This window comes from Mercenaria mercenaria, chromosome 12 (genome assembly GCF_021730395.1).
Source record: "Mercenaria mercenaria strain notata chromosome 12, MADL_Memer_1, whole genome shotgun sequence".
Lineage (NCBI taxonomy): Eukaryota > Metazoa > Mollusca > Bivalvia > Venerida > Veneridae > Mercenaria > Mercenaria mercenaria.
In genome coordinates this window covers 76,396,553-76,420,814 of record NC_069372.1, presented here as the reverse complement: position 1 = coordinate 76,420,814, position 24,262 = coordinate 76,396,553, and the positions used below count along the sequence as shown (strand labels likewise).

Genomic DNA, 24,262 nt, shown 5'->3' with positions numbered 1-24,262 from the left:
AAACACTTTTCAGTGTTTCCCACCTAACTAGAGGTGTACTGGTCAGGAACCCAGGCAATCCTTGCGTGTATCAGTGCTATACACTGGGCATGTTAAAGAACCAGGCTGTCTATTCGCAACGAGCTAGGCTAAGTTAGCCAGACAAGCCCGTATCTGATTTCTGATCTCTCTGTGGTGGGGGCTTTGTCTCACTCTGTCCCTCTGGTCAGATCGCTCTGTGTCTGTACTAGTAGAGGATGAATTATGCACCCTGTGCGGCTGCATTTGAACTATGTAAAGCGCCTTTGAACGTGAAATTGATATGAAAAGGGCGCTATATAAATCTGGTATAATAATAATAATAATATCTATAGGTCAGAGAACTGCATTGGACTCATCGCAAAAAGCCTAGTGTATGTCAGATGGGAGATTTCAATGTTTTTCATTGACACTTGCAAAACTTGTCTTACAACTGAGATGAGTCAAGCTGAAAATAATGTTGTTATGCAATACATTGACGAATTCATCACTAAAAGAAAAAAAAGCTTTCTAAAGAAAGTCATTTGTCTTATTTCTTGTATCATTTGTAGGATATAATATGTAAGAAAAAAGTAAGTGATGATTGGAATATACAGCATTTTGGTGATAATTCTGTAGAGCCACGTTATGGCTTTAACAGTTTCTCTCAGTTCAGATGTTCCCATGCGCACTTACAGCCATTCAGTGATTAAGTATCCTGAAGATAAATAGAGTAGCTTCTCATTAGCTGTAATGTGTGACTGCATCATGAGATGAGTAAGTCCTGCAATACTGTGAGAAAATGTTAGTGCAATACTGAAAATATTTTGTTGTTTTAGGCACTGGAGCAGACCAGTCTGGACAGCGAGGAAGGTATGCTAGGTGTGGAGGATGATGGGGATGATGATGATGATGATGATGATAATGACCAGACTCAGATAGATGATGACAATGTTGATGATGAGGATGATGATGATGATGATAGTTCAGATGATAAAGATGATGATGACAATGATGATGATGAAGATAGTGAGGATTCTGGTATAGAGGAAGAGACAGATGTTGTTGTGGCAGATAAACTGAAGGAGAAGTTAAAAGTGGCTTTGGGCAATGCAGCTGGAGACTCTGAAGAGGATGTAAATATTTTATCTAACCGTTCATTTGCTGTGTGTCAGCTTGATACTGTAAAACATGGGAAATGAAAACAGTTAATTATATAAGCATGGTCTGTTTTGTGTCCAGTCCATAAAAAATGATTATTATGCCCCCCTTCGAAGAAGGAGGGGTATATTGTTTTGCAAATGTCGGTCTGTCGGTCGGTCGGAATGTAGACCAATCCGTTTCCGGATGATAACTCAAGAACGCTTTGACAGATATTGAATTCTTAGGTTATTCTTCAGTTATTGTTAGTAGTCACTTTCATGTAGGGGACTTTGTATTGCTTGGCAATACTTCATTCACTTTTTTTTTTATTTAACATGGGCAAACATTTTAGACATGTTGGTTTGAGGTATCAAGTTTTGATCAAAAAGTATTTTATGTTTGTACTATAGAAAGGGTATAATAAATGTTGAGTTTATGTCAAGGACATTTTTCTCATTATGCTTTAAATGATTTAACTTTAAAGGATGATGATGGTGATGATGACGATAATGATGTAGAATTTTCAGACAGTGAGATGTTCAAACTGGATAGTGTTTTAGCCTCAGCCTTTAGAAGCATGTCCAAAAGCAAGAAAATGGATAAACAAAAAAGCAAGCAACTTCAGGATTTTAAAACAAGGTATTTGTTTCAGGCTTGAAACTACAAGTCTTTGTACATTGTTTCATTTAGTCTTAGTATTTGACTAGGTGCCTTCTTAGTTTCTCTTAAAAGAAATTTTATGCATTTGTGGTATTGTTGAGTGATATGGTAAATTTGAAACTAGTAGTCATTAGTAATTAAACACTCCTATTGTCAAGGAGTTTTCTTTATTCTATTCAGCAATATGTTTACAGTAAGTTCACTGAACCAGTAGTTGTAGATTCTGTACTAGTACTGATATAAGGGGCCAAGTTGTTAAGCTCCCTGTCTACCTAGTACTGATATAAGGGGCCAAGTTGTTAAGCTCCCTGTCTACCTAGTACTGATATAAGGGGCCAAGTTGTTAAGCTCCCTGTCTACCTAGTACTGATATAAGGGACCAAGTTGTTAAGCTCCCTGTCTACCTAGTACTGATATAAGGGGCCAAGTTGTTAAGCTCCCTGACTACCTAGTACTGATATAAGGGGCCAAGTTGTTAAGCTCCCTGTCTACCTAGTACTGATATAAGGGGCCAAGTTGTTAAGCTCCCTGACTACCTAGTACTGATATAAGGGGCCAAGTTGTTAAGCTCCCTGACTACCTAGTACTGATATAAGGGGCCAAGTTGTTAAGCTCCCTGTCTACCTAGTACTGATATAAGGGACCAAGTTGTTAAGCTCCCTGTCTACCTAGTACTGATATAAGGGGCCAAGTTGTTAAGCTCCCTGACTACCTAGTACTGATATAAGGGACCAAGTTGTTAAGCTCCCTGTCTACCTAGTACTGATATAAGGGGCCAAGTTGTTAAGCTCCCTGACTACCTAGTACTGATATAAGGGGCCAAGTTGTTAAGCTCCCTGACTACCTAGTACTGATATAAGGGGCCAAGTTGTTAAGCTCCCTGTCTACCTAGTACTGATATAAGGGGCCAAGTTGTTAAGCTTCCTGACTACCTAGTACTGATATAAGGGACCAAGTTGTTAAGCTCCCTGACTACCTAGTACTGATATAAGGGGCCAAGTTGTTAAGCTCCCTGACTACCTAGTACTGATATAAGGGGCCAAGTTGTTAAGCTCACTGACTACCAGTCATTTTCCCATCACCACTGTGGGTTCCAAACCATGCTTAGAGGGTAGAATTCTGTCTTGTTAGGAAGCCATGTAGTTACACTAAGTTAAGATTTTATACACTTTCACCCTATCTATGTTATTACTAACTACATTTGACTCAAGACTTGAACTATTGTCCAATATAGTCATACACATTGGTGTCATTAAACACTCCAGTCACAGCTCCAGCTTCCTCAAGTGTGCCCTATTTCACTATCCATCGAAATAGTTGAGCACGCTGTCTCCTGTGACAGCTCTTGTTTTGTTCAGTCACCAAGGAGACCATACAACTCACCAAGGATTTAAACCCGTTGCTAGGCTTGAAATGATGCTAGTGAGCTTTGGGGGCATTTATGTGTATAGACGCACATAATACTGTCATAAGAAGGGGCCTGAATGGCAGATTGGTTAAAATCGCTAACTGCAAATCTCCCCTTACTGTTGTGGGTTAAAAACCCTGCTTGGGGTGTATGTAGAATTCTTATGTTTGAGGAAGGCATTCAGTTTGCTTGCGGAATGTTGATTCATCTGCCCGCCTGTGTCTGCATTAATGCCCAGAAGGTTACCTTGGCTCTTCCTCCACCACCAAAAGATGGAAAGTCACATATGACCTATAATTTTGTCAGTATACAAAAATGTAATAGTAAACCTATAGTGGTAAGACACGTTATTGTGCTTGTTGTTACAGGGTGTTAGATCTTGTTGAGGTGATTGTAAAGAATCAACTTGCCCCAGGTATTGCAAAGGTAAGAATATAATCAGTTTACATTAATTTTACACATGAAAATAATATATACTGACAGCAAAAGTTTAATTGATGTAATTATTCATGCAAAGTGTTCTATTGGTAAGATTATTTTGATTGCTGACATATATATCATCATCTCAATGCAAAAAATGATTAGCTCTTCTTAATCTCAATGCAGTAAACAAGTTTTTGTTGAAGTGGTGAAATATTATGAGGAGGTGGTGAATTTTCAAAAACTACAGTTGAGACTTGCAACTTTGCATCCAAAAGAAGCATTTGTACCAATTGATTTTGAGCTATATTGTTATGAGAGCATGTAGGTTATTTGAACTACTATATTATAGTATGAGCATGTAGGTTATTTTAATACCTTGTGAAAAACATTAAACATTACTGGTATTGTTTGGTCGGAATATGGGTGGTGTAATTGTTTTGATTAGGGACTATATGGCTAAATATGTTAAACAAGTTAGCCAGGATTTTCAGTATGGCGTTATATTAGAAATAGATAAACATGTAACTGAGTTTGAGAAGAAACTCTTATATGCGTGTATATATTTTCCACCAGTTGGATCACCTTTCTATGACAATAAGTCAGAGTCTGGACTACAGAGCCTTGAAAATGAAATTATTAATATGGAGAATCTACATGAATTTGACCTTATTTTATGTGGTGATTTTAATGCTCGTACTGCAGAACTGGATGATTTTGTATTGTCAGACAAAAATGTACCATTATTTCAAGAATATTCTAATATTCTTAATGATACAATTACTACAAACAGAGTGTCCTGTGACAAAGTTATAAATAAACAAGGACAAGAATTAATAGCCTTTTGCAAAACATATGGTGTTTCAATTCTGAATGGGAGGGTTGATAAAGATGCTTATAAAGGTGATTTCACATTTATTGATTCTGTAGGATGTAGCGTTATAGACTATTTTGTTGCATCTAAAGCTATATTTATAAATATGTGTAACTTTTGTGTTGATGCTATGTCTAATTTTAAGCATCTACCTGTAACATGTTCATTATGTACACAAAACAGAAATACAGTGAATGACAATATTTGTCAAGAGAACAATCAGATTCAACTTTCTATAAATTTTATAGCAAAGATGAGGAGCAAAGGTACTATGAAAATATTGAAAATAGTGTTCTTAATGGTGATTTTGATTCACTAGATAGAAAGTTGTCAGACATGTCAGCAGATATAAATGATATCATAACAAATTTTGAATGTCTTATTTTAGAAAATTGTAAAGAAATGAAAAGAGTAAAAAAATGTAAAAGACAGTGTAATAAGAATAAATGGTTTGATAATGAGTGTGTAAAAAACAGAAATGTAAAAAATAAATTGTTGAGGAAGTTCCGATATAGTAAAGATGTTAATGATTTGACTTCTTACATAGAAAGTAAAAAAACATTTAATAGAGTTTGTAAAGCAAAGAAACATGAATATTATAGAAATAATCTTAACACTATTACATCATCTGTCCGAGATTCAAAGAAATTTTGGAGTCAAATTAAATCTTCACAGAATATACCAAATACAATTCCAAAAATTGCAACTGCAGATTGGCAAGCACATTTTGAGTCAGTTTTTCAGTCCGGTTTTGAAAATAGCGATGATATCAGTGTTGATGATTATATTGATGAAAATGAAAATTTGGAATTCACTGATGATTCTGAAAATGTATTGTTCAATGGTGAAATTACTGATGAAGAAATTATTTATGCTGTAAATGAATTGAAGAGAAATAAATCCTCTGCTGGTCTTTTGATACCTGAGCATTTTATTACCACAGTGAATGTATTGTTACCTTATTTGCGCAAACTTTTTAATAGAATTTTTGTGAGTAATGTTTTTCCTGAAAATTGGTCAGTATCTGTCCTAATACCTGTATACAAAAAGGGACCAATAGATAACCCTGACAATTACAGAGGAATAACATTACTACAAATTTTGAGTAAAATATATGTGAGTATTTTAAATAAAAGACTAACATTTTTTACTAATGCTTATAGCAAAATCACAGAAGCACAAGCTGGATTTCGCTCTGGGTACTCAACAATAGATAATGGTTTTATTTTATATTCACTTGCAAACAAGCATTTATGTAGAAAAGGAAGAAAGTTATATGTTGCTTTTATTGACTTTAAAAAAGCATTTGATAGTGTAGATAGACCAAAAATGTTCTCTGTCTTGTCAAAATATGGTGTCAAAGGACACCTTCTAGATTCTATAAAAAGTATATATAATTCAGTTAAAGCCTGTGTAAGAAACAGAACTGTGTGTAGTGACATATTTGACTGCCCTATTGGGCTACGTCAAGGCTGTAATTTAAGCCCTGTTCTTTTTTCATTATTTATAAATGAATTATATGTTGCTATGGATGAAAGAGGCCTCTCTGGTATACAATTAACTCCAGATATGATTCAGATCTTAATGTTACTGTTTGCTGATGATGTTGCTTTAACTGCAGATACAGTAAATGGTCTGCAACAACAGTTAGATATATTATCTAATTATTGTCATGAATGGAAAATGTGTGTAAATATTCAGAAAACAAAAATAATTGTCTTTAAGAACGGTGGGCATCTATCAAGACATGAAAAATGGTTATATAATGGGGAGAAAATCCAAGTAGTTAACGGTTTTTGTTATGTAGGTTTGTTTTTTAGCAGTAAACTTTCTATGTATAAAATGTCTGATCATATGGCTTGTAAAGCAAAAAGGATCTTAGTGTCTCTTTTATCATCTTTGAATCATTTAATGCCTATGACGAAAACTACATTTTTTAAGTTGTTTGATGCTAAAATAGCCCCAATATTGTTATATGGATCTGAAATATGGGGTTTAGATTATATGTATGAAATTGAAAAGGTACAAATGTATGCTTGTAAACGGTTTATGTCAGTTCCTCTTAAATCTTGTAATGCAGCTGTTGCTGGTGATTGTGAAAGATATCCTATGCATGTTATAGCATCAAAACGTTGTATAAGGTATTGGCTCAGGATAATAAATATGCCTGATTATAGATATGTTAAGAAATGTTATCAGATGTTATATTATTATGATAGTATTGGTTACCAAAATTGGGTAACGAATGTAAGATTAAATTTATACAGAAATGGATTTGGGTATATTTGGGAAAATCAGAATTGTCAGAACCCTGAATTATTTGTATGCCAGTATGTGCAGCGATTAAAAGATCAATATTTACAAGAATGGTCGGAAGAATGTAATAATAATGCCAAGTTGATCTCTTATAGGCACTTTAAAACAACCTTTATGTATGAACCTTATCTTGATATATTAGATATTAAGAAATATAGATATGCTTTCAGTACTTTGAGAATATCCTCACATCCGCTAATGATTGAACAAGGTCGTTATTTTGGTATAGACAGAGACAGGAGATTTTGTTTTTATTGCAAAAATGTTGTTGAAAATGAATGTCATTTTATATTAGTATGTCCTTTGTATAAAACACTTCGAGAAAAATACATACCAAAAAAATTCTATGAAAATCCAAATGTTCATAAATTTAATATTTTGTTGGCTTCCAAAAATGAAAATATTATTAAAAATACTGCAGTTTATATATATAATGCTTTAAAGTTACGGCTGTCTGAGATAGAGATAGTTTAAATTTTGTGTTGTATGTTTTACATATGCCATAACTATTGTATTTATATTTTGTATAAGTTTTATTTTATGGAAAAGCATTACTTTCATTATAGCCAAGATATTGGTCTTGCCTTGACAAGGCTGATAGTTGGGCATAGTAACAAAGGTACAGATATTAATCTATTCTGTCCATGTCTTTTCTTTATTTCGTTTCGGCAAGATACATGGACAGGCATGTATTGAAGCTTTAAAAAGTTAGAAATTATGTACAAACCTCTTTCTCAAAACAAATGCTTTTTATGACATGAGTGATATAAATAGTTAATATTTACTTCATTATTCCTTATAAGAGTTGTTGTATGTAAATGTTATGTTTGTATATATGTATAATGTATATGATTGATGGTGTATGGGCCGGAGGCCTAAATCACAATAAAGATTTGTATTGTATTGTATTTGAGGAGACCCACATACGGGTCAACCTCTGACATATATTATAACTTAGGTTAGCTTAGTACTGGGCACATTATGTTAATACCATGTTCTTATTTAGTGATTTTCAAAAGATTTTTGCAGGGATGCAGTTATGTTGACATATTTATACCTACTATTTCAGGGGTTTATTCTCCTGCTGTTAGGCCTGGTTGAGAGAGGAATGAGAAAAGCTACAGAGGAAAGTCTGGGTAACAAGGCTCAGGCTACACTACAGATGTTACTCAAACAAAAGAAGGTAGATAGCTTTTGATATATTAGTGGCGACTAATTTTCATGAATTGATGCAGAGTGATAGACTTAATGGTTGCTTCTCTGTCCAAAATCCTGTCAAAGAAAAACAAAATACCATTATTTCATCTTCTAAAGTTTGAAATCCACAAACGTGGGTATAGCTCCTACAGATTACATAAATGAAGCCTTATATACAGTCAGTCATGTATTGAGCAGCCAGCTAAATCGAGAAACACAATCTGGCTGCTTGAGGCAGGTGGCAGGGTAAGAGAAGTTGATATTGGAATAAAAAGTTAGTGAAGTTAGCTGACTGGCTGTTTAAGACAAGTGAAAGCTTAATGCAGGTGACCACTAGGGCACGTTCAGCACTACAGGAAATTTGCAGTCATTTGTTTTGAAAGTTGACATTTTAATATCAAACTGTCTGTTGATAAATTTTTTAAAGAATTTATAAATCAGCGATAATTTTTTAGCTCGACTATTTAAAGAATAGGTAGAGCTAATGGACTCACCTGTGCGTCGGCGTTCATGTCTGCGGCCTTGTCGGTGTCGGCATCCCGATTTAGTTAAGTTTTTGTATGTAAGCTGGTATCTCAGTAATCACTTATGGGAATGGATTGAAACTTCACACACTTACTCATTGTGATAAACTGATTTACATTGCTTAGGTTCCATAACTCTATTTTGCTTTTTTACAAAATTATGCCCCGTTTTCGACTTAGAAATTTTTGGTTAAGGTGTAGTAAAATACCACAGTCTCTACCGGACCTCGTGATCTGTAGGCGGACACTGTAACCGCGTCGCTAAAGGGTCAACCCAACATCAAGGCTGTTGGAAGTGGCCTTATGTACCTACAACAACTACACTACTCTCCTCTGTAACATTGAATGACCAAGCATCAACTGAACCGCCTATCAGTTTCTAGCCCGAGGCATCAGCTGAACCTCCTGTGAGTTTCTAGCCTCATCCAAATGCATGAATCCATCAAACATCCTCGTTGCCATTGTAGTAAAATACCTCAGTCTCAACCGAGGATTGAACCTCAGACCTCGTGATCTGTAGGCGGACACTCTAACCACGTTGCTAAAAGATTAACCCAACTGCAAGGCTGTTGGAAGTGTCCTATATACCTACAACCACTACAAAGGTTTTTGTATGTAAGCTGATATCACAGTACCCACTTACGGGAATGGATGTAATGGATTGAAACATCACACACTTGTTCATTGTGATGATCTGACATGCAATGCACAGTTTCCATAACTCTACTTGACATTTTTACAAATTTATGCCTCTTTTTCGACTTAGCAGTTTTTGGTTAAGTTTTTGTATGTAAGCTGGTATCTCAGTACCCACTAATGGGAATGCATTGAAACTTCACACACTTGTTCACTGTCATAAGCTGATATGCATTGTACAGGTTCCATAACCCTGTTTTGCTTTTATGTTCATTCAATTGACAAGGCTGTTGAATAGTCCAGTGTTGCTGTCCTCTGACAGCTCTTGTTATGTATATAAAATATGTTTGTTTGCTCACAAACAGGTGAAGACAGATGTTGAAGTTGACAAAGATGAACTGTTAGAACTTCTAGAACACTTAATGAAATGCTCCAATAAAGGTAAGCTATTAAATGTACATAGGCAGGTTAAGGCAAATACCACATTTTACTGTTACAAAGAATGTTCTGTTAAAAAATGTAAAGTGATTATGGTATGTGCAGTCGCATAAGTCAAATGATGTGTGATGTGTGCTGTCAAAGAAGTCAGTTGATTTGGATGTTGGTATGTGCTATCACATAAGTCAAACAAATGTTGCATGTGTGACAAGTGCTGTCACTTAAGTGAAATGATATGTGCTGTCACAGAAGCCAAAGGATGCAGTGGTGAAATGTTCTATCACAGAACTCAAATGATACAACTGTGACATATGCTATCATATAAGCCAAATGATGTGCCTCATTGGTGATAATGTACAGTATAATTGGTTTCTGTCAAAATTAAAACAGGACCATGAGTAAAGAAGGATTGTTATAATGTACATAAATCTGAGATAGATATTAACCTAGTTAAAATTGTATAAGAATAGAGTATACATTAGAAAAAGTTTGGTTGGAGAATTTTTTTACACTTTATAATTATATAATAATCAGTCTTTCTTAGATATATGAAAAAAGATCAGTGATTTTGGTTGGTTCAACATTACACTGACATCACACAATTACAAGGAAATATGGCCACCTTCTAGCTTTTTGTGTTGGAGGAAGACCCCAGGTTCCCTTACAAGCATGATCTGATGAAGGGACAGGCACCTGAGTTGAACCATAGACATTTTGTAAGCCAGCTGTCTACCTCACATGTTAGAATGCTACTTCCCATGATAGTGAAAATAACTAAATTCTATCATTTATTTCAGTTCCAGTCCCAAGTTTTATACAAGACACAGGAAATGCCTGTCTGTATGTGCTGAAATTGTTGCTTCACGATTCTGGGCTGTCCCCATTGAAGACAAGGTCAAAGTCTGAAAATAAACAAAAGGTAAGAAGGGGAGGTAACTTTATATAACCGTAGAATATTGTACAAGCCACTAGAATTAAGGATTTTGTTTTCTTTTCCAGTTTTAAGATTTAGCCTTTAATTTAAAGAAAATATTAAATAAATTATTACTAGAATGTATTTGAAAGGAAAGCTGTCTAATTTTTCTTTATTGCACTGACACAAACTATGGTTTGGGATCTCCATTTAAGTATCTTTTTCTCTGAATGATTATAATGTGAAGGCAGTACTGTTGAAATTTATGTTTGTGGGAATATAAAGACTTTATTTAACGAGGCAGCATACTTGCCGAAGCAATCTTCCGTATGGGCCTCAACAGGGTTAGGGTTAGGGAATGTTGAGGGTGTGTTTAATTTTTGTCATCCTATTGCACAGAGTTGAGGTTAAAATGAAGATCTTGATTTTCTGCCTTTCCTTTTTATGAAAGCTTTGAGTATATGTTGCTAAAAATAACATTATGAAATGGTACTTAATTTTCAGAAACCAGCCTTCTACAAGGAGAAGGTGGAAGCCATGATGAGGTCAGCCATCTTGGATTTATTAGGTCATAAATCTGGACACTGCCAGCCAGCTTTCTTCCATATGCTGATAGTGAAATATCCGGTAAGTTACAAACATATTTAGCTCCGGTAAGTTACAAACATATCTAGATCTGGTAAGTTACAAACATATCTAGCTGTAGGCAGGCTAGTGTGAAATCAACAGAAACTATGCACCCCACAAATTTAATTTTTTTACTATATATATCTGAGATATTGTCGATTCTGTGAGGTACAAACTAAGTAATTAACTCAGAAAATTTATTGATGATAATTATTTGATATGTCAAGTATACAAATATTTGACAATTCTGGTTTAACTCTTACCATGCTGGACACGATTGATTCTGCCTTTGTGACCAGTGTAGATCATGATCGGCCTGCACATCTGTGCAGTCTGATCATGATCTGCACTGTTCGCCATTCAGTCAGTATCTTTTTGGTAAGCACCCCTTTTAACAGTTAAATTAATGGTCCAAATTGAAAGATGGACAAGTTCATTATAGAAATTTAGCAGGGTAAAAGTTAAAATGACACATCATATGAACCATCAAGAGAGTTTTACTGACAGTAAGGTATTGGGATCCAACATTTGTTTTGACATTCTGATATATTAGCACTATAGACATGAATATTTTCTTTAAATAGGAATGGCTTATTTAATGAGAACAAGATTTTACATCTCAAATCTACACAGTATTCAGAATAATCCAGTATTCTACCATGTACACTCAAGTACTAGATTACACATTCAGTTATCTGATTTTGGAAACTGATTGTTGTTTTGTTGTTTTTTTTTCAGTTGATATTTTGGACTTCTTGTGAAGAGTTAACAAACACAGTAAAATCCCAGGAGGCAAAGGTTTTTGACAGAGTGAGTTGATTTCTTCATTTAGAGCTTATTACTTAAAGCCTTGCAATGGTGTAGTATTACTTTTCATATGACATAGCCAGGAAGCTGCCTTGAAGATTGTTGAGTTATTCAGGTACCTACTAATTATGGAAAAACTTGTCAGAGGTGCAGAAAGGATTTCCATTAAAGGGGAAAAGTTACTGTGCCTTTTTGCTCGACTTCGAGCATCCTGTTACCAAAAGCACTTTGGAATCATTTGTATGAGTTGTTTATGTTTGGGACAAATTGATAAAATATTTTTAATTCACTTCAGCATGAAGTGCTCAAGGTATTGCAATCACCATGTGTCTATCATCTCGTCTGTTGTTTGGTGCTGTCCTTGTCAACAAATTATTAACACTCTATTGGTCACACTTTTCTCAAAATCTTAATGAAATTTGGTCAGAATATTACTCCCAGTAACATTTCAAAGGATTTCATTTCTGGGTCACTGGAGGTCTAAAACTAGGTCTCAATGTCAAGTAATGGGAAAACCTTGTAAACACTGTACAGGCTGAATTTTCGACCTCCTCCTCACAGAATTTTCTCAGACTGTTTGTCTCTCTAGTGGCTGGGACTAGTTTTCCCTATAAGACAGAATGGAAAACTTGAAAATCTTTTTCTCTGAAACTGCTGGCCTGATTTCACAATAATTTCATAGCATTGTTCCATAGGTGATTTTTTTTCCAGATTCACTCAAGTTACTTCCATTTGTCTAAAAGCCTGACTGGCTGGGACTAGACCAGTTTTCTCTGTAGGGCTATAACCATGGAAAATTTTGAAAAGTTCTCTGAAACTGCTGGCCCAATTTTGAAATGATTTTACAGAAGTGGTCCATTGATTACCATATACCAAAATTGTTCAGTTCAGCTGTAAAGACTAGGCGAACAATTTAAGGCTATCATTGCCCTCTTGCTATTTACCTTTTCTGTTGTAACTATCAGTATCTTGAAAAGTTTTATATATTTCAAAGGATCAAGTTTTGGACTCGGACACATCGTGAATGTTAGTGACTTGTTCTAACATTTCCAATTTCTCTGGAAAAGATGTATGTTGACTATCAAACTATTAGTAAATGAGTAGATTAGAAAGAACCCACTCCTGGATTACTAGACAAAATAAACATTAGAAAGTCTTGTTCTCATGCTTGAAATATTTCTTTTATTTATATATATTTGCAGACGCAGGCAGCAGCTTTTCTGGCCAATATGATCAGCAAGGAACTGGTAAGGAATTTTACATTCATTTGTGATTGTTGAAACTTGCTCCTGGTTTTGCTGAGTTTTTGACTCATTAGAGAGGTTGAAACTTCACGCAGTTCCTTAACAAAGCTTCAGCTAGAAACTTCTTCAATTACTTCAGTTTTCTTGCTACAAGTAAACTCACATGGTTTGAAACTGAATGCTCAGGTTTTACGTGTGTTTTATATACTTGTGCAACTAAGTTATTTAAATTTTCAGTGTTCTTAATATTGACACCTACCTGTATAGCACTAGCTGACAACTGTGATAGGTTTGTGGAAGGTAATGGTTATATCCAAATGCCTGACCGTGCTTAAAAAAATGGTCAGTATGATTCCTGGGGTTTTCCCTGCTGCCCAAACATGCCTGGAATGATAGTATGGCTTCTGCGCTCTTCCTTCACACACCCAGGAACCTAGCTATGCCTGTATGGCTCCTGTGGTCTTCCTTCACCCTCCCACAAACCCAGCTGTGCCCGTTTTGCTCCTGCGGTCTGCCTCCACCCTCCCAGGAACCCAGTCATGTCTGTATGGCTCCTGCGGTCTTCCTCCACCCTCTCACGAACCCAGCCATGTCTTCCTCCACCCTAACACGAACCCAGTCATGCCTGCATGGCTCCTGTAGTTTTTCTCCACCCTCCCAGGTACCCAGCCATGCTTGAAATAATAAGTCAGTGTAGCTGGAGAGCCACAATATGACCTGATTGATGTTAATGTGAAATAAAACCCGTAATCTACAATAGAAATCTTACCTGTACATGAGCATGTTTGAAATCTCAATCTAAAGTAGCAAATGTATTGGTTAGAGTAAAAGTAATTGAGTTTCTGTAGACAGAATAGGTTTACCGATATGATTTGTTTGCAGCATGACAGTGTGAAGGTAGAAGATTGGACAAAGTTTGTGAAGAGTTGGAAATCAGCAGCAACAATGGTAAACAGAATAAAAAACTTACAGTTGTGTCACTTAAGAAATTACTCGAAACAAGCAATGTTTTTAAATACAGGAAGTTATTTTTAAGGTCTCGCACTACAATGAAAATTAAATTTTTTGAACTAAAGACAGCTAACCTATTGATTTTCTGTTGACTGATGACATAAATTTCCAGACTGATGACATTAATTTCAAAATATAATTCTTTAGTAGCTTGTCTGATTTTTGAAAAATGTTTGCTGAGTGTTGTTGTCACATGATTGTCAGCATTGACATTGGTGAAGATTTTTGTTTGAGTCCACTTTTTTTCAAAAACTATTAAGAGCTGAAACATAGAAACTTTGTTCAATTGTTTCTTTTCATTTGATTAGTAAGAAGGTCAAGAGCCATAACTTTCTATGTGTATGTATAGGGCGGCTTGACACATAAAGTATGTGCTCTTCACCACTGTACCTATGAGTCGTGCAACATCAAGTTGTAATAATGAAATGAATGAACTAGCACGCAGAAAAGTGCCATTCAAATATAACTTTCCCTTGCATTTGCCAGAATTAGGCCTTTTTTATCTAATTGAAAAGCGGTCTTTCTGGTTATTCATTTTGTTTATGCCCACTTTCTTTGAATACTATAGTTTTGAAAGTTTGATGAGTAGAATGCCAAGAACCATAAGAATTTTCTTGCATATTTTGTTATGTCAAACACAGACAAGAATGGGCTGTGACAGATGGAGCTATTCTTATTAAAAAGACATACTTTTATCTAAAATATGAAAGTGGTTTCTAAGTTTTTGTATGCTGGTACTAGGTGGAAATAATTGTTGTTTTACTGTGTTAGTTTCTTCTTGTCTTTAATTATACTGTTATGATTTTCACACACTCATGTTTGTCATTCTTAGTGTTCATGCTGTAACTGTTTACATATAGGTGATCAATGAGATGAGCTGTAAGGAAAAATTTAAAAAGAATCTACTGGAGGAAGTTGTTGCCACTTGTAACCAAGTAGAGCTCACTACACCTGGACAACTGGTATGTGATTATTTTACCTCTAGATACAAAGTATATGGGGGCTTTATTGGAGTCACGCATGTCTGTCTGTCCGTCTTTTGTGTCCGCTCCATATCTTCTTAACCGCTGAGAAGATTTAATAAAGCTTGTTTCAGTTGTTAATCTAATCATGTAGAGCACACAAGCCAGGTCACTAAGTCCAAGGTTAATGTCACACTTGGGAGGTCAAAGGTCAAATGCTTCAACTTCATGTCTGCTCCATATTATCTAACTGCTTGGAATATTTTCATAAAACTAACATCAGTTGTAAAAATCACCAAGATAACATGCAGAGCCCATAACCCAGTCACTAGATCCAAGTTCAAGGTCACAGTTGGATGTCAAAGGACAATCATCTTTACTTTGTGTCTGATTCGTGTCTTCTTAACAGCTGGGCAGGTTTTCATAAAACTAGCATCACTTGATAACTTCGTCAAGGTGACATGCATAGCACACAACCCAGGTTACAAGGTCTAAGGTCAGGGTCACACTTAGAGGTCAAATGTAAAATAACTTCACTTTATGTCTGCTCCATATTGACAAAACCACTGGCAAGATTTTCATTAAACTAACATCAATTATTTACCCCAGAGTGTCCAACTCACTAGGTCCAAGGTACACCTTACACTTGAAGATCACAGGTCAAAATCACAACAGTTTACCTACCCTGTATCACAGCATCATCTGGGGGTATTAATGGCTTATAGAGATAACTATAGTTTTATCTATAGACATTGATTTAATCATGAAATCTTAGGGATTAACTGTTGGAATCATAATGTCAAGTAAATTCTTCCCTTTCCAAAAAAACAGTATACAAAGTTACAAAAATAATCTTACTGACAATGTGCTCAAGTTCACAAAGTGTGCATTGTCCATTGTCTTATTTCAACATTTTTGCTTAAATATATCTTCAGAAACTTCAGTTGGTCAGAAAAATACCAAACTTGGTATGTATCATCCTGACATATACTTCTCTCAAATGAATGTTTTAGTGACTGCATTTAGGGGCTGTCAAAACTAAAAATAGAGAAGCTGAACTGCTTGATTTATTGTCACCAAACTTTGTATCTAGCATCACTGGATGGACTTTTTTCAGCTCTTTGGGCTACCATAGCTAAAAACTGAAAAAAAACCCATTTATACAACATTGTCATGAACGGCTTAATTGATCTTCACCAAATTTAGTAGTAGCATCATTGGATGGACCTTTTTTTGTGTATTCAAATGGTTCCCCTTGACTGCACTAAGTGGCCCCCAAGAACTAAAAAAAAACGTTTTTTACTATAACAACATCTTATGAAAGATATTAGATCTTACACAGATACATGTATATTAGATTTCTCTATTTATTTCACACAGATTATATAACAAGTTTTCAAGAAAATTTTATATGTTCCACAAGGTGATACAACATAGGAAGTAATCAGATTACATACTTTTTTGCTGGATTTAATGTCGCACTGACACAATTATAGGTCATATGATGACTTTCCAGCTTTGCTAAGCTTTGCAGATATCATGATAACTAATTCTTGTTTGCATTTACTGTATGTTTAATATAAATCTCTCAACTAGTATTGAATGGATTATTTCAGAGTTTGGATGAAGAGGTTTTACAGAAGTTGCTTGAAATGCAGAAGAAGTGCGAAAAGACAATCAGAAAGGCCATCAATAAATTAACCAGCGGAATGAAAAGGTATTTTATTTATTTTACACTATTCAGTGAAATACTGGAATATATCAGTGATATAAAATTGGTCACTGTTTCAAGGCAGTGAAAATATCATTTTTATTTTCTACTGGTATGCAACTAGTAATGAATAATGAATAGAAAATTACTAGCAGTTTTTCCACTTAATGCAAATTCAGGTAAGTCAATGAATAACAAATAACTAGCATCTGCCCACACGAAGCTACATTAAATGTTGTGTAACTTGATACATTTTAAATGTTTTTAGCTCGACTATACGAAGTATAAGGAGAGTTATCCTACTCGCCCCGGCGTTGGCGTCTGCCTCTTTCCCCGTCCCCACCTTGGTTAAAGTTTTGGTGCACTTTCTCTTTTTTCAACTTATCTCTGTAATTACTTGATGTATTTGATTCAAACTTGAAATACTTATTCCTCATCCTCATCCACATCATCTGACATAAGGGCCATAACTCTGACACCAATATTTCATGAATTATCTCCCCTTTTCACTTAGATTTTCAGGTTAAAGTTTTGATGCACTTTCACTCTGTCTCTGTTATTAATGAATGGATTTGATTCAAACTTAAAATAGTTGTTCAACATCATCACCCACATCATATGACACAAGCTGCATAACTCTGGCACAATTTTTTCATGAATTATTCCCCCTTTTTACTTAGAATTTCAGGTTAAAGTTTTGGTGCACTTTCACTCTACCTCTGTTATGACTGAATGGATTTGATTCAAACTTAAAATAGTTGTTCAGCATCATCACCCACATCATATGACACAAGATGCATAACTCTGGCACAATTTTTCATGAATTATTCCCCTTTTTACTTAAAATTTCAGGTTAAAGTTTTATGCACTTTCACTCTATCTCTGTTATTACTGAATGGATCTGATTCAAACTTAAAATAGTTGTTCAACATCATCACCCACATCATATGACACAAGCTGCATAACTCTGGCACCAATATTTAATGAATTATGCCCCTTTTTGCTAAGGATATACTTATATATATAGTGTTTTGATACATTTTATCTTTACCTCTCTTATTACTTTAAGTTGATATTTTTGACATAGACACAGGCTATTGTGCAATATCTTCATCCACAATTGGAGTCATTAAACACTCCAGTAACAGCTCTAGTTTCCTCAGATGTGCCCAGTTTCACTATCCAGCATTGAAATAGTCGAGCGCGCTGTCTCCGGTGACAGCTCTTGTTTGTTTTGGCTAATTGTCAGTGAGAATTCATACTTAGCATGGATACTGAACTTGCATACACTGAAATGAAAGGTTTTTGATCATCTTCTGGTCGCAACAAAAATTGACTGGTTATAAAGCTTTTATATTTAGGGTGATTTCCTGTTGGTGTGTAGCTTTAAATTTATAATAGAGCAGCCTGGTGGTATAGTGGTAACAGGCTTGACTGTCAGTCCAGAAGTCCAGGGTTGAATCCTGGTCTAGGCACTGGAAATTTCTGAGATGCTCTTGAGTGTTTCCCACCTAACTGTGAGGCCAGTAGTTCTTCCCAGGAAGGACAGCTTCATGTGTATCGATGTATCATTGTTCTTTGGACTTTCTCTCGCTCTGTCCTTCCTGTCAGGTCACACTATGTCTATACTAGTAGAGGATGAATTTGGCGGTTGCCTATGTGCTGTGTAAAGCACCTTTTGAAGGTGTTTATCATTAAAAGGGCACTATATAAATCTGGTATAATATATTATGAAATACACGTTTTAAATTCAGATAATGATCAGGTTGTATTTGTTCTTGGCATTTTGATCAGCTGTGTATGAAACTTGCAAGTGTAAATTCCAAAAATGCAAGGTTTTAAAAGTATACAAGATAGAAAATTATTAAGATTACTATTTTCATTTCCAAGGACCATACTGTAAAATGATGACTTTATATTTTGTTATAGGACAAACATAAATGGCTCTGAAGGTCAGAAAAATAAGAAAAAGAATGAAAAGAGGAAAGATAAAAAAGATGAAGTTGACGGACTATCCCCACCAAAGAAAACAAAAGAACAGTCTGCTTCAGAAGAAAAGGAGGAGCTTGTTGTACATAATAAAGCATCAGTTAGTGAAGAATCAGACATTAATCTTAAACACAAAAAGAAGAAAAAACCTGGAAAATCTGACCACCAATCTAATGAGGACACTGCAGAAATATTGGACCAGTCTATCACTAACGGCGACACTGAAAATAGGTCAGTGAAAAAGGTTGTCGAAAATGACATTGAGGTAGGTAACACACCAAAATCACAAAAGAAGAAAAAAAAGAGAAAATCTAAGGAGTTCAGTAGTAAAGAGACCACGAGTGTGGATGATATTGAAGGAATAGAACCAGTCGTGTCACCAGGAAGTGCAAAAAAGGCAAAGTTAGCTTCCACTGCAGAGAACCAGTCAGCAACAAATGATACCAGTATTCTTGAAGAGTCCATGGACGTATCAGCATCTGGGAAGAAAAAGAAGAAAAATAAATTTAAAAAGTTGACTTCTGAATGAAATCTTTATGTCACTGATCATAAAGATCAGAATAATCCTTGTTATGGAGAAAAGAAAACAAATTGGTACAATTTTCTGTCACCAAAGAGAGAAGTTTATGTTACATTTTGTGCTAAGTTGAGGTGAAGTATTTAACAAGTGTAAATCAGGAATACCTCAAAGTTCAATTGTTTTTGGCTACGCATTTATCTATCAATTTAACATTTTAGCTTAATATTAAGAATGTCTTTCTGCCAAATGTATTCTATATAAATGAAGGATGAAATTCACGTATTTTTTTACGTTAATATAAACCCAGATACAAAATATACTGGGTGTGAGAGTGTTGGGTTGCAAGCCTCAAACCACTTCACCATCACCTCTGTGTGTTCAAGTGCTGATTGTGTCATCATGCACGTAAGCCATCCAGCTGGTTTTTGGAAGGCTGCTGGTTAAACTTAGTGTCTGCCTAAGGCTGAAATAATTCCTGGAGGGCAACTGAGTGCCTTCCATTAAAACTGGTCTCAAATGTTGTGACTTAAAATCCTGCAACACAACACATTGTGTATGTGGAGTCCCACATGTTGGTTTTAGTATTTCCTGTTATTTCTTGCCTGAGGCGTATCTCTGAACAGATTTTCAAGTGACTACACTAGTATATTTGCCATCATACACAAGATACAAGATGAAAGTCATTATGAAATGTTTTTATGTTCTATGCACCTAGTGTCAAGACCAGGGAGGTATGCCGTGTTTGAGTTGTCCGTCTGTCAAACTTGTGTACTACACTCCGACAATATTCATCCATTCCAATGAAACTTGGTATATGTCATCAACATGAAGTGGACATGCACATACCAGTATTTTGGGGACTTTTATGCCAGATTATTATTTTTTGAGATACTTTACATTACAACTGCATTTCTCTCCTACAGTTTCCACCCAATTCAAATCAAACTTGGTATACATCATCAACATCAAGTGAACATGCACATATTCTTAGAAGTTTATGTCTGATTAAATTTATTTGAGTTAGCCTCTTTTTTAGTTTATATATAATTTATTACTCTTTCAAGCATTATTAAGGGGCATGTATCATACAATGTTTACATCATTCTTGTTGTAATTATTAAATAAAGACTCTACATTTAAAAATCACCTTTTGTTACACTTTGTTCAAGATTCTTACGCTATCTATATTTAGAAGTCAAAAAGTAACAATAATGAAAAATGAAATTTAAATGGTATTCTTGTATTCTTTAAATTGACAAGAGATCACAGAGTGATCTTGGCGCCCACCAATGTGCCATTTTTGAGTGTTCCAAATTTCAAGACTTATTGACAAGATTAAGGTCAAATTTCATTTTCATACACAACACTGTGCATGTGGTCCAAATTCGAAAGCTGTAGTTTGAGAAATTTGAAAGTAGGTCACTAGGTCAATCTTAAGGTCAAGGTTTATTTTGGTACACAAAACTATGCAAGTGGTCCAAATTTGAAGGCTGTAGCTTGAGAAATGTGAAAGTAGGTCACTAGGTCAAAATCAAGGTCAAACTTCACTTCAGAACACAAATCTATGTATGTGGTCCACATTTGAAGCCTGTACCTTCAAAAATGTGAAAGTAGGTCAATGTCAAGGTCAAAGTTTGTTTTGGTGCACAATCCTATGCATGTGGTCTAAATTTCAAGCCTGTAGCTACAGAAATGTGAATGTAGGTCACTAGGTCAATCTTAAGGTCAAAGTTCATTTTGGTACACAAAACTATGCAAGTAGTCCAAATTTGAAGGCTGTAGCTTGAGAAATGTGAAAGTAGGTCACTAGGTCAAAATCAAGGTCAAATTTTATTTCGGAATACAGAACTATGCATGTGGTCCAAATTTGAAGCCTGTACCTTCAAAAATGTGAAAGTAGGTCACTAGGTCAATGTAAAGATCAAAGTTTGTTTCGCTACACAAAACCATGCATGTGGTCCAAATTTGAAGGCTGTAGCTTGAGAAATGTGAAAGTAGGTCACTGGGTCAAAATCAAGGTCAAATTTCTTTTCAGAACATGAAACTATGCATGTGGTCCAAATTTGAAGCCTGTACCTTCAAAAATGTGAAAGTAGGTCACTAGGTCAATGTCAAGGTCAAAGTTTCAGTGCACAAAACTATGCATGTGGTCCAAATTTGAAGGTTTTAGCTATAGAAATGTGAAAGTAGGTCACTAGGTCAAAATCAAGGTCAACTCATGTCAAGGTTCATCTTGCCACTCAAAACCGTACATGTGGTCCAAATTTGAATGTTGTAGGTTATTGACAAGAAGTTTTTAAAAGCTTTTCCCTATATAAGTCTATATGAACCATGTGACCCCCAGGGCGGGGCCATATTTGACCCTAGGGAGATAATTTTAACAAACTTGGTAGAGAACCACTAGATGATGCTACATTACAAATATCAAGCCCTAGGCTTTGTGGTTTGGACAAGACAAATTTTCAAAGTTTTCCCTATATAAATCTATGTAAACCATGTGACCCCCAGGGCAGGGCCATATTTGACCCTAGGGGGATAATTTGCAAAATCTTAGTAGAAGACCACTAGATGATATCAAAGCCCTAGGCCCTGTGGTTTTGGACAAGAGGTTTTTCAAAGTTTTTCCCTATATAAGTCTATATAAACCATGTGACCCCCGGGGCGGGGCCATATTAGACCCCAGGGAAATAATTTGAATCATCTTGGTAGAGGACCACTAGATGATGCTTCATACCAAATATCAAAGCCCTAGGCTCTGTGGTTTTGGACTAGAAGCTTTTCAAAGTTTTCCCTATATAATCTATGTAAATTATAGAAATAAACAAAGGGCCATAACTTACTAAAAAATTGTTGAACCAGTCTGATTTTCAGGGGGACACAACTAGGGTACCAATACATCATTCTGACAAAGTTTGGTCAAAATCCCCCTGGTAGTTTCCGAGGAGATGCGAGAACGAGAAATTGTTAACGGACGGAAGGACAGAAGTTCATACATATGGATACTTATGTGGCTACTCTTTTGTTCTCTCTATTGTTCTTTTAGCCACGTAAGAGAAAAATAGCCACATAAAAACCTTACGGAATGAATGACATCAAAGAAAAAGTACAATTACCTATTGTTCCTATAGCCACCTAAGTATGCAAATGTGAGCTCGGACCACGGACGCAGAGTGATTTGAATAGTCCACCATCTGATGATGGTGGGCTAAAAATCTTATATGTGGGTACACCGCCTCGATAGCCTAGTGGTAGAGCATCCGCTTCGAGTGCCGGAGGTCGTGGGTTCTATCCCCGGCCGCGTCATACCAAAGACGTAAAAAATGGTACTAGCAGCTTCCTCGCTTGACGCTCAGCATTAAGGGGATAATGCTAGGACTGGTCAGCCCTTTGTCAGTATAATGTGACAGGGTGGGGTATCATGCCATGTGTCTATGGCGTGATATTCCAGTGAGGCAGCACTATAAATTTGGGCGTTGTGCTCACTGCTACAAGTAGACACCGTCATTTATATGACTGAAAAATTGTTGAAAAAGACGTTAAACCCGAACACACACACACACACTTATATATGTGGGTAATATCTGACACATTTTAGTATAATAATTTTCTCATTAAATGGTTTAACCAATTATGCAACACCTAGCAAACTGAAAGATGTATATAAAACCTGATTCAAGCCTCAAACAAGGCAGTCGGAAAGACAGCTAAATCCCCCGCCACTGCTATGGATAGTGAAAGGGTAAAACCTTTGATTTTAGCTGTGACCTTGAACTGACATGGCTGACTCGTGAATTCTGCACAACGTCTTGATGAGGTGATCATTTGACCAGTTTCATGAAAATCCTTCAAGGGGTTTAGGAGATACAGAGCTGAAACCTTTGATCTTCAGTTGTGACCTTGACCTTGAGTTGACATGGCTGACTCATGAGTTCTTGATGAGGTGATCATTTGACCAAAGTTTGATGAAAATCCTTCAAGGGGTTAAGGAGATACAGAGTGGACACCAAATGGAAGGCTCAAACCTTCAACCCTTAGTTGTGACCTTGACCTTGTGCTGGCATGGTTGACTCATAATTTCTGCGCATCGTTCTGATGAGGTAATCATTTGACCCAAGTTTTATAAAATTGCTTCAAGGGGTTAGAGCGGACACGAAATGGAAGGCTCAAACCTTTGACCTTCAGTTGTGACCTTGACCTTGAGCCAACAAGGCTGACTTATAAGTTCTGCATATCGCCTTGATGAGGTGATCGTTTGACCCAAGTTTGATGAAAATCCTTCAAGGGGTTTAGGAGATACAGAGCGGACACAAAATGGAAGGTTCAAACCTTTGACCCTAAGTTGTGACCTTGACCTTGAGCTGGCATGACTGACTCATGGGTTCTGCACATCGTCTTGATGAGGTGATCATTTGACCTAAGTTTTATAAAATTCCTTCAAGGGGTTTAAGAGATATAGAGCGGACACAAAATGGAAGGCTCAAACCTTTGACCTTGAGTTGTGACCTTGACCTTGAGCCGGCATGGCTGACTCATGGGTTCTGCACATCGTCTTGATAAGGTGATCATTTGACCGAAGTTTTATAAAATTCCTTCCAGGGGTTTAGGAGATATAGAACGGACACTAAATGGCAGGCTCAAACCTTTGACCTTGTGTTGTGACCTTGACCTTGAACCGACAAGGCTGACTCATGGGTTCTGCACATTGTCTTGATGAGGTGATCATTTGACCCAAGTTTCATGAAAATCCTTCAAGGGGTTTAGGAGATATGGACCGGACACGATTTTGTTACGGAAGGAAGGACGGACGCAGACCATTCCTATAATCCCTCCGCCACGGCGGGGGATTAAAATACATTTGTGTCTAC

General features: G+C 36.0%; 1 protein-coding gene across 1 annotated transcript in view; it reads left to right on the top strand.

The window, feature by feature from the left end:
- Positions 1 to 20,543, top strand: part of LOC123535308 (myb-binding protein 1A-like protein) — a 127,939-nt gene extending 107,396 nt beyond the window's left edge. Inside the window, exons 18-30 of the mRNA XM_045317917.2 lie at positions 837 to 1,133; positions 1,625 to 1,779; positions 3,577 to 3,634; positions 7,888 to 8,001; positions 9,541 to 9,616; positions 10,411 to 10,532; positions 11,031 to 11,153; positions 11,892 to 11,963; positions 13,163 to 13,207; positions 14,087 to 14,152; positions 15,076 to 15,177; positions 16,794 to 16,894; positions 18,818 to 20,543. Coding sequence (XP_045173852.2) covers positions 837 to 1,133; positions 1,625 to 1,779; positions 3,577 to 3,634; positions 7,888 to 8,001; positions 9,541 to 9,616; positions 10,411 to 10,532; positions 11,031 to 11,153; positions 11,892 to 11,963; positions 13,163 to 13,207; positions 14,087 to 14,152; positions 15,076 to 15,177; positions 16,794 to 16,894; positions 18,818 to 19,406 — 1,920 coding nt within the window. The 3' untranslated portion in view covers positions 19,407 to 20,543. The remainder of the gene's footprint in view (positions 1 to 836; positions 1,134 to 1,624; positions 1,780 to 3,576; positions 3,635 to 7,887; positions 8,002 to 9,540; positions 9,617 to 10,410; positions 10,533 to 11,030; positions 11,154 to 11,891; positions 11,964 to 13,162; positions 13,208 to 14,086; positions 14,153 to 15,075; positions 15,178 to 16,793; positions 16,895 to 18,817) is intronic.
- Positions 20,544 to 24,262: the final 3,719 nt, after the last annotated feature.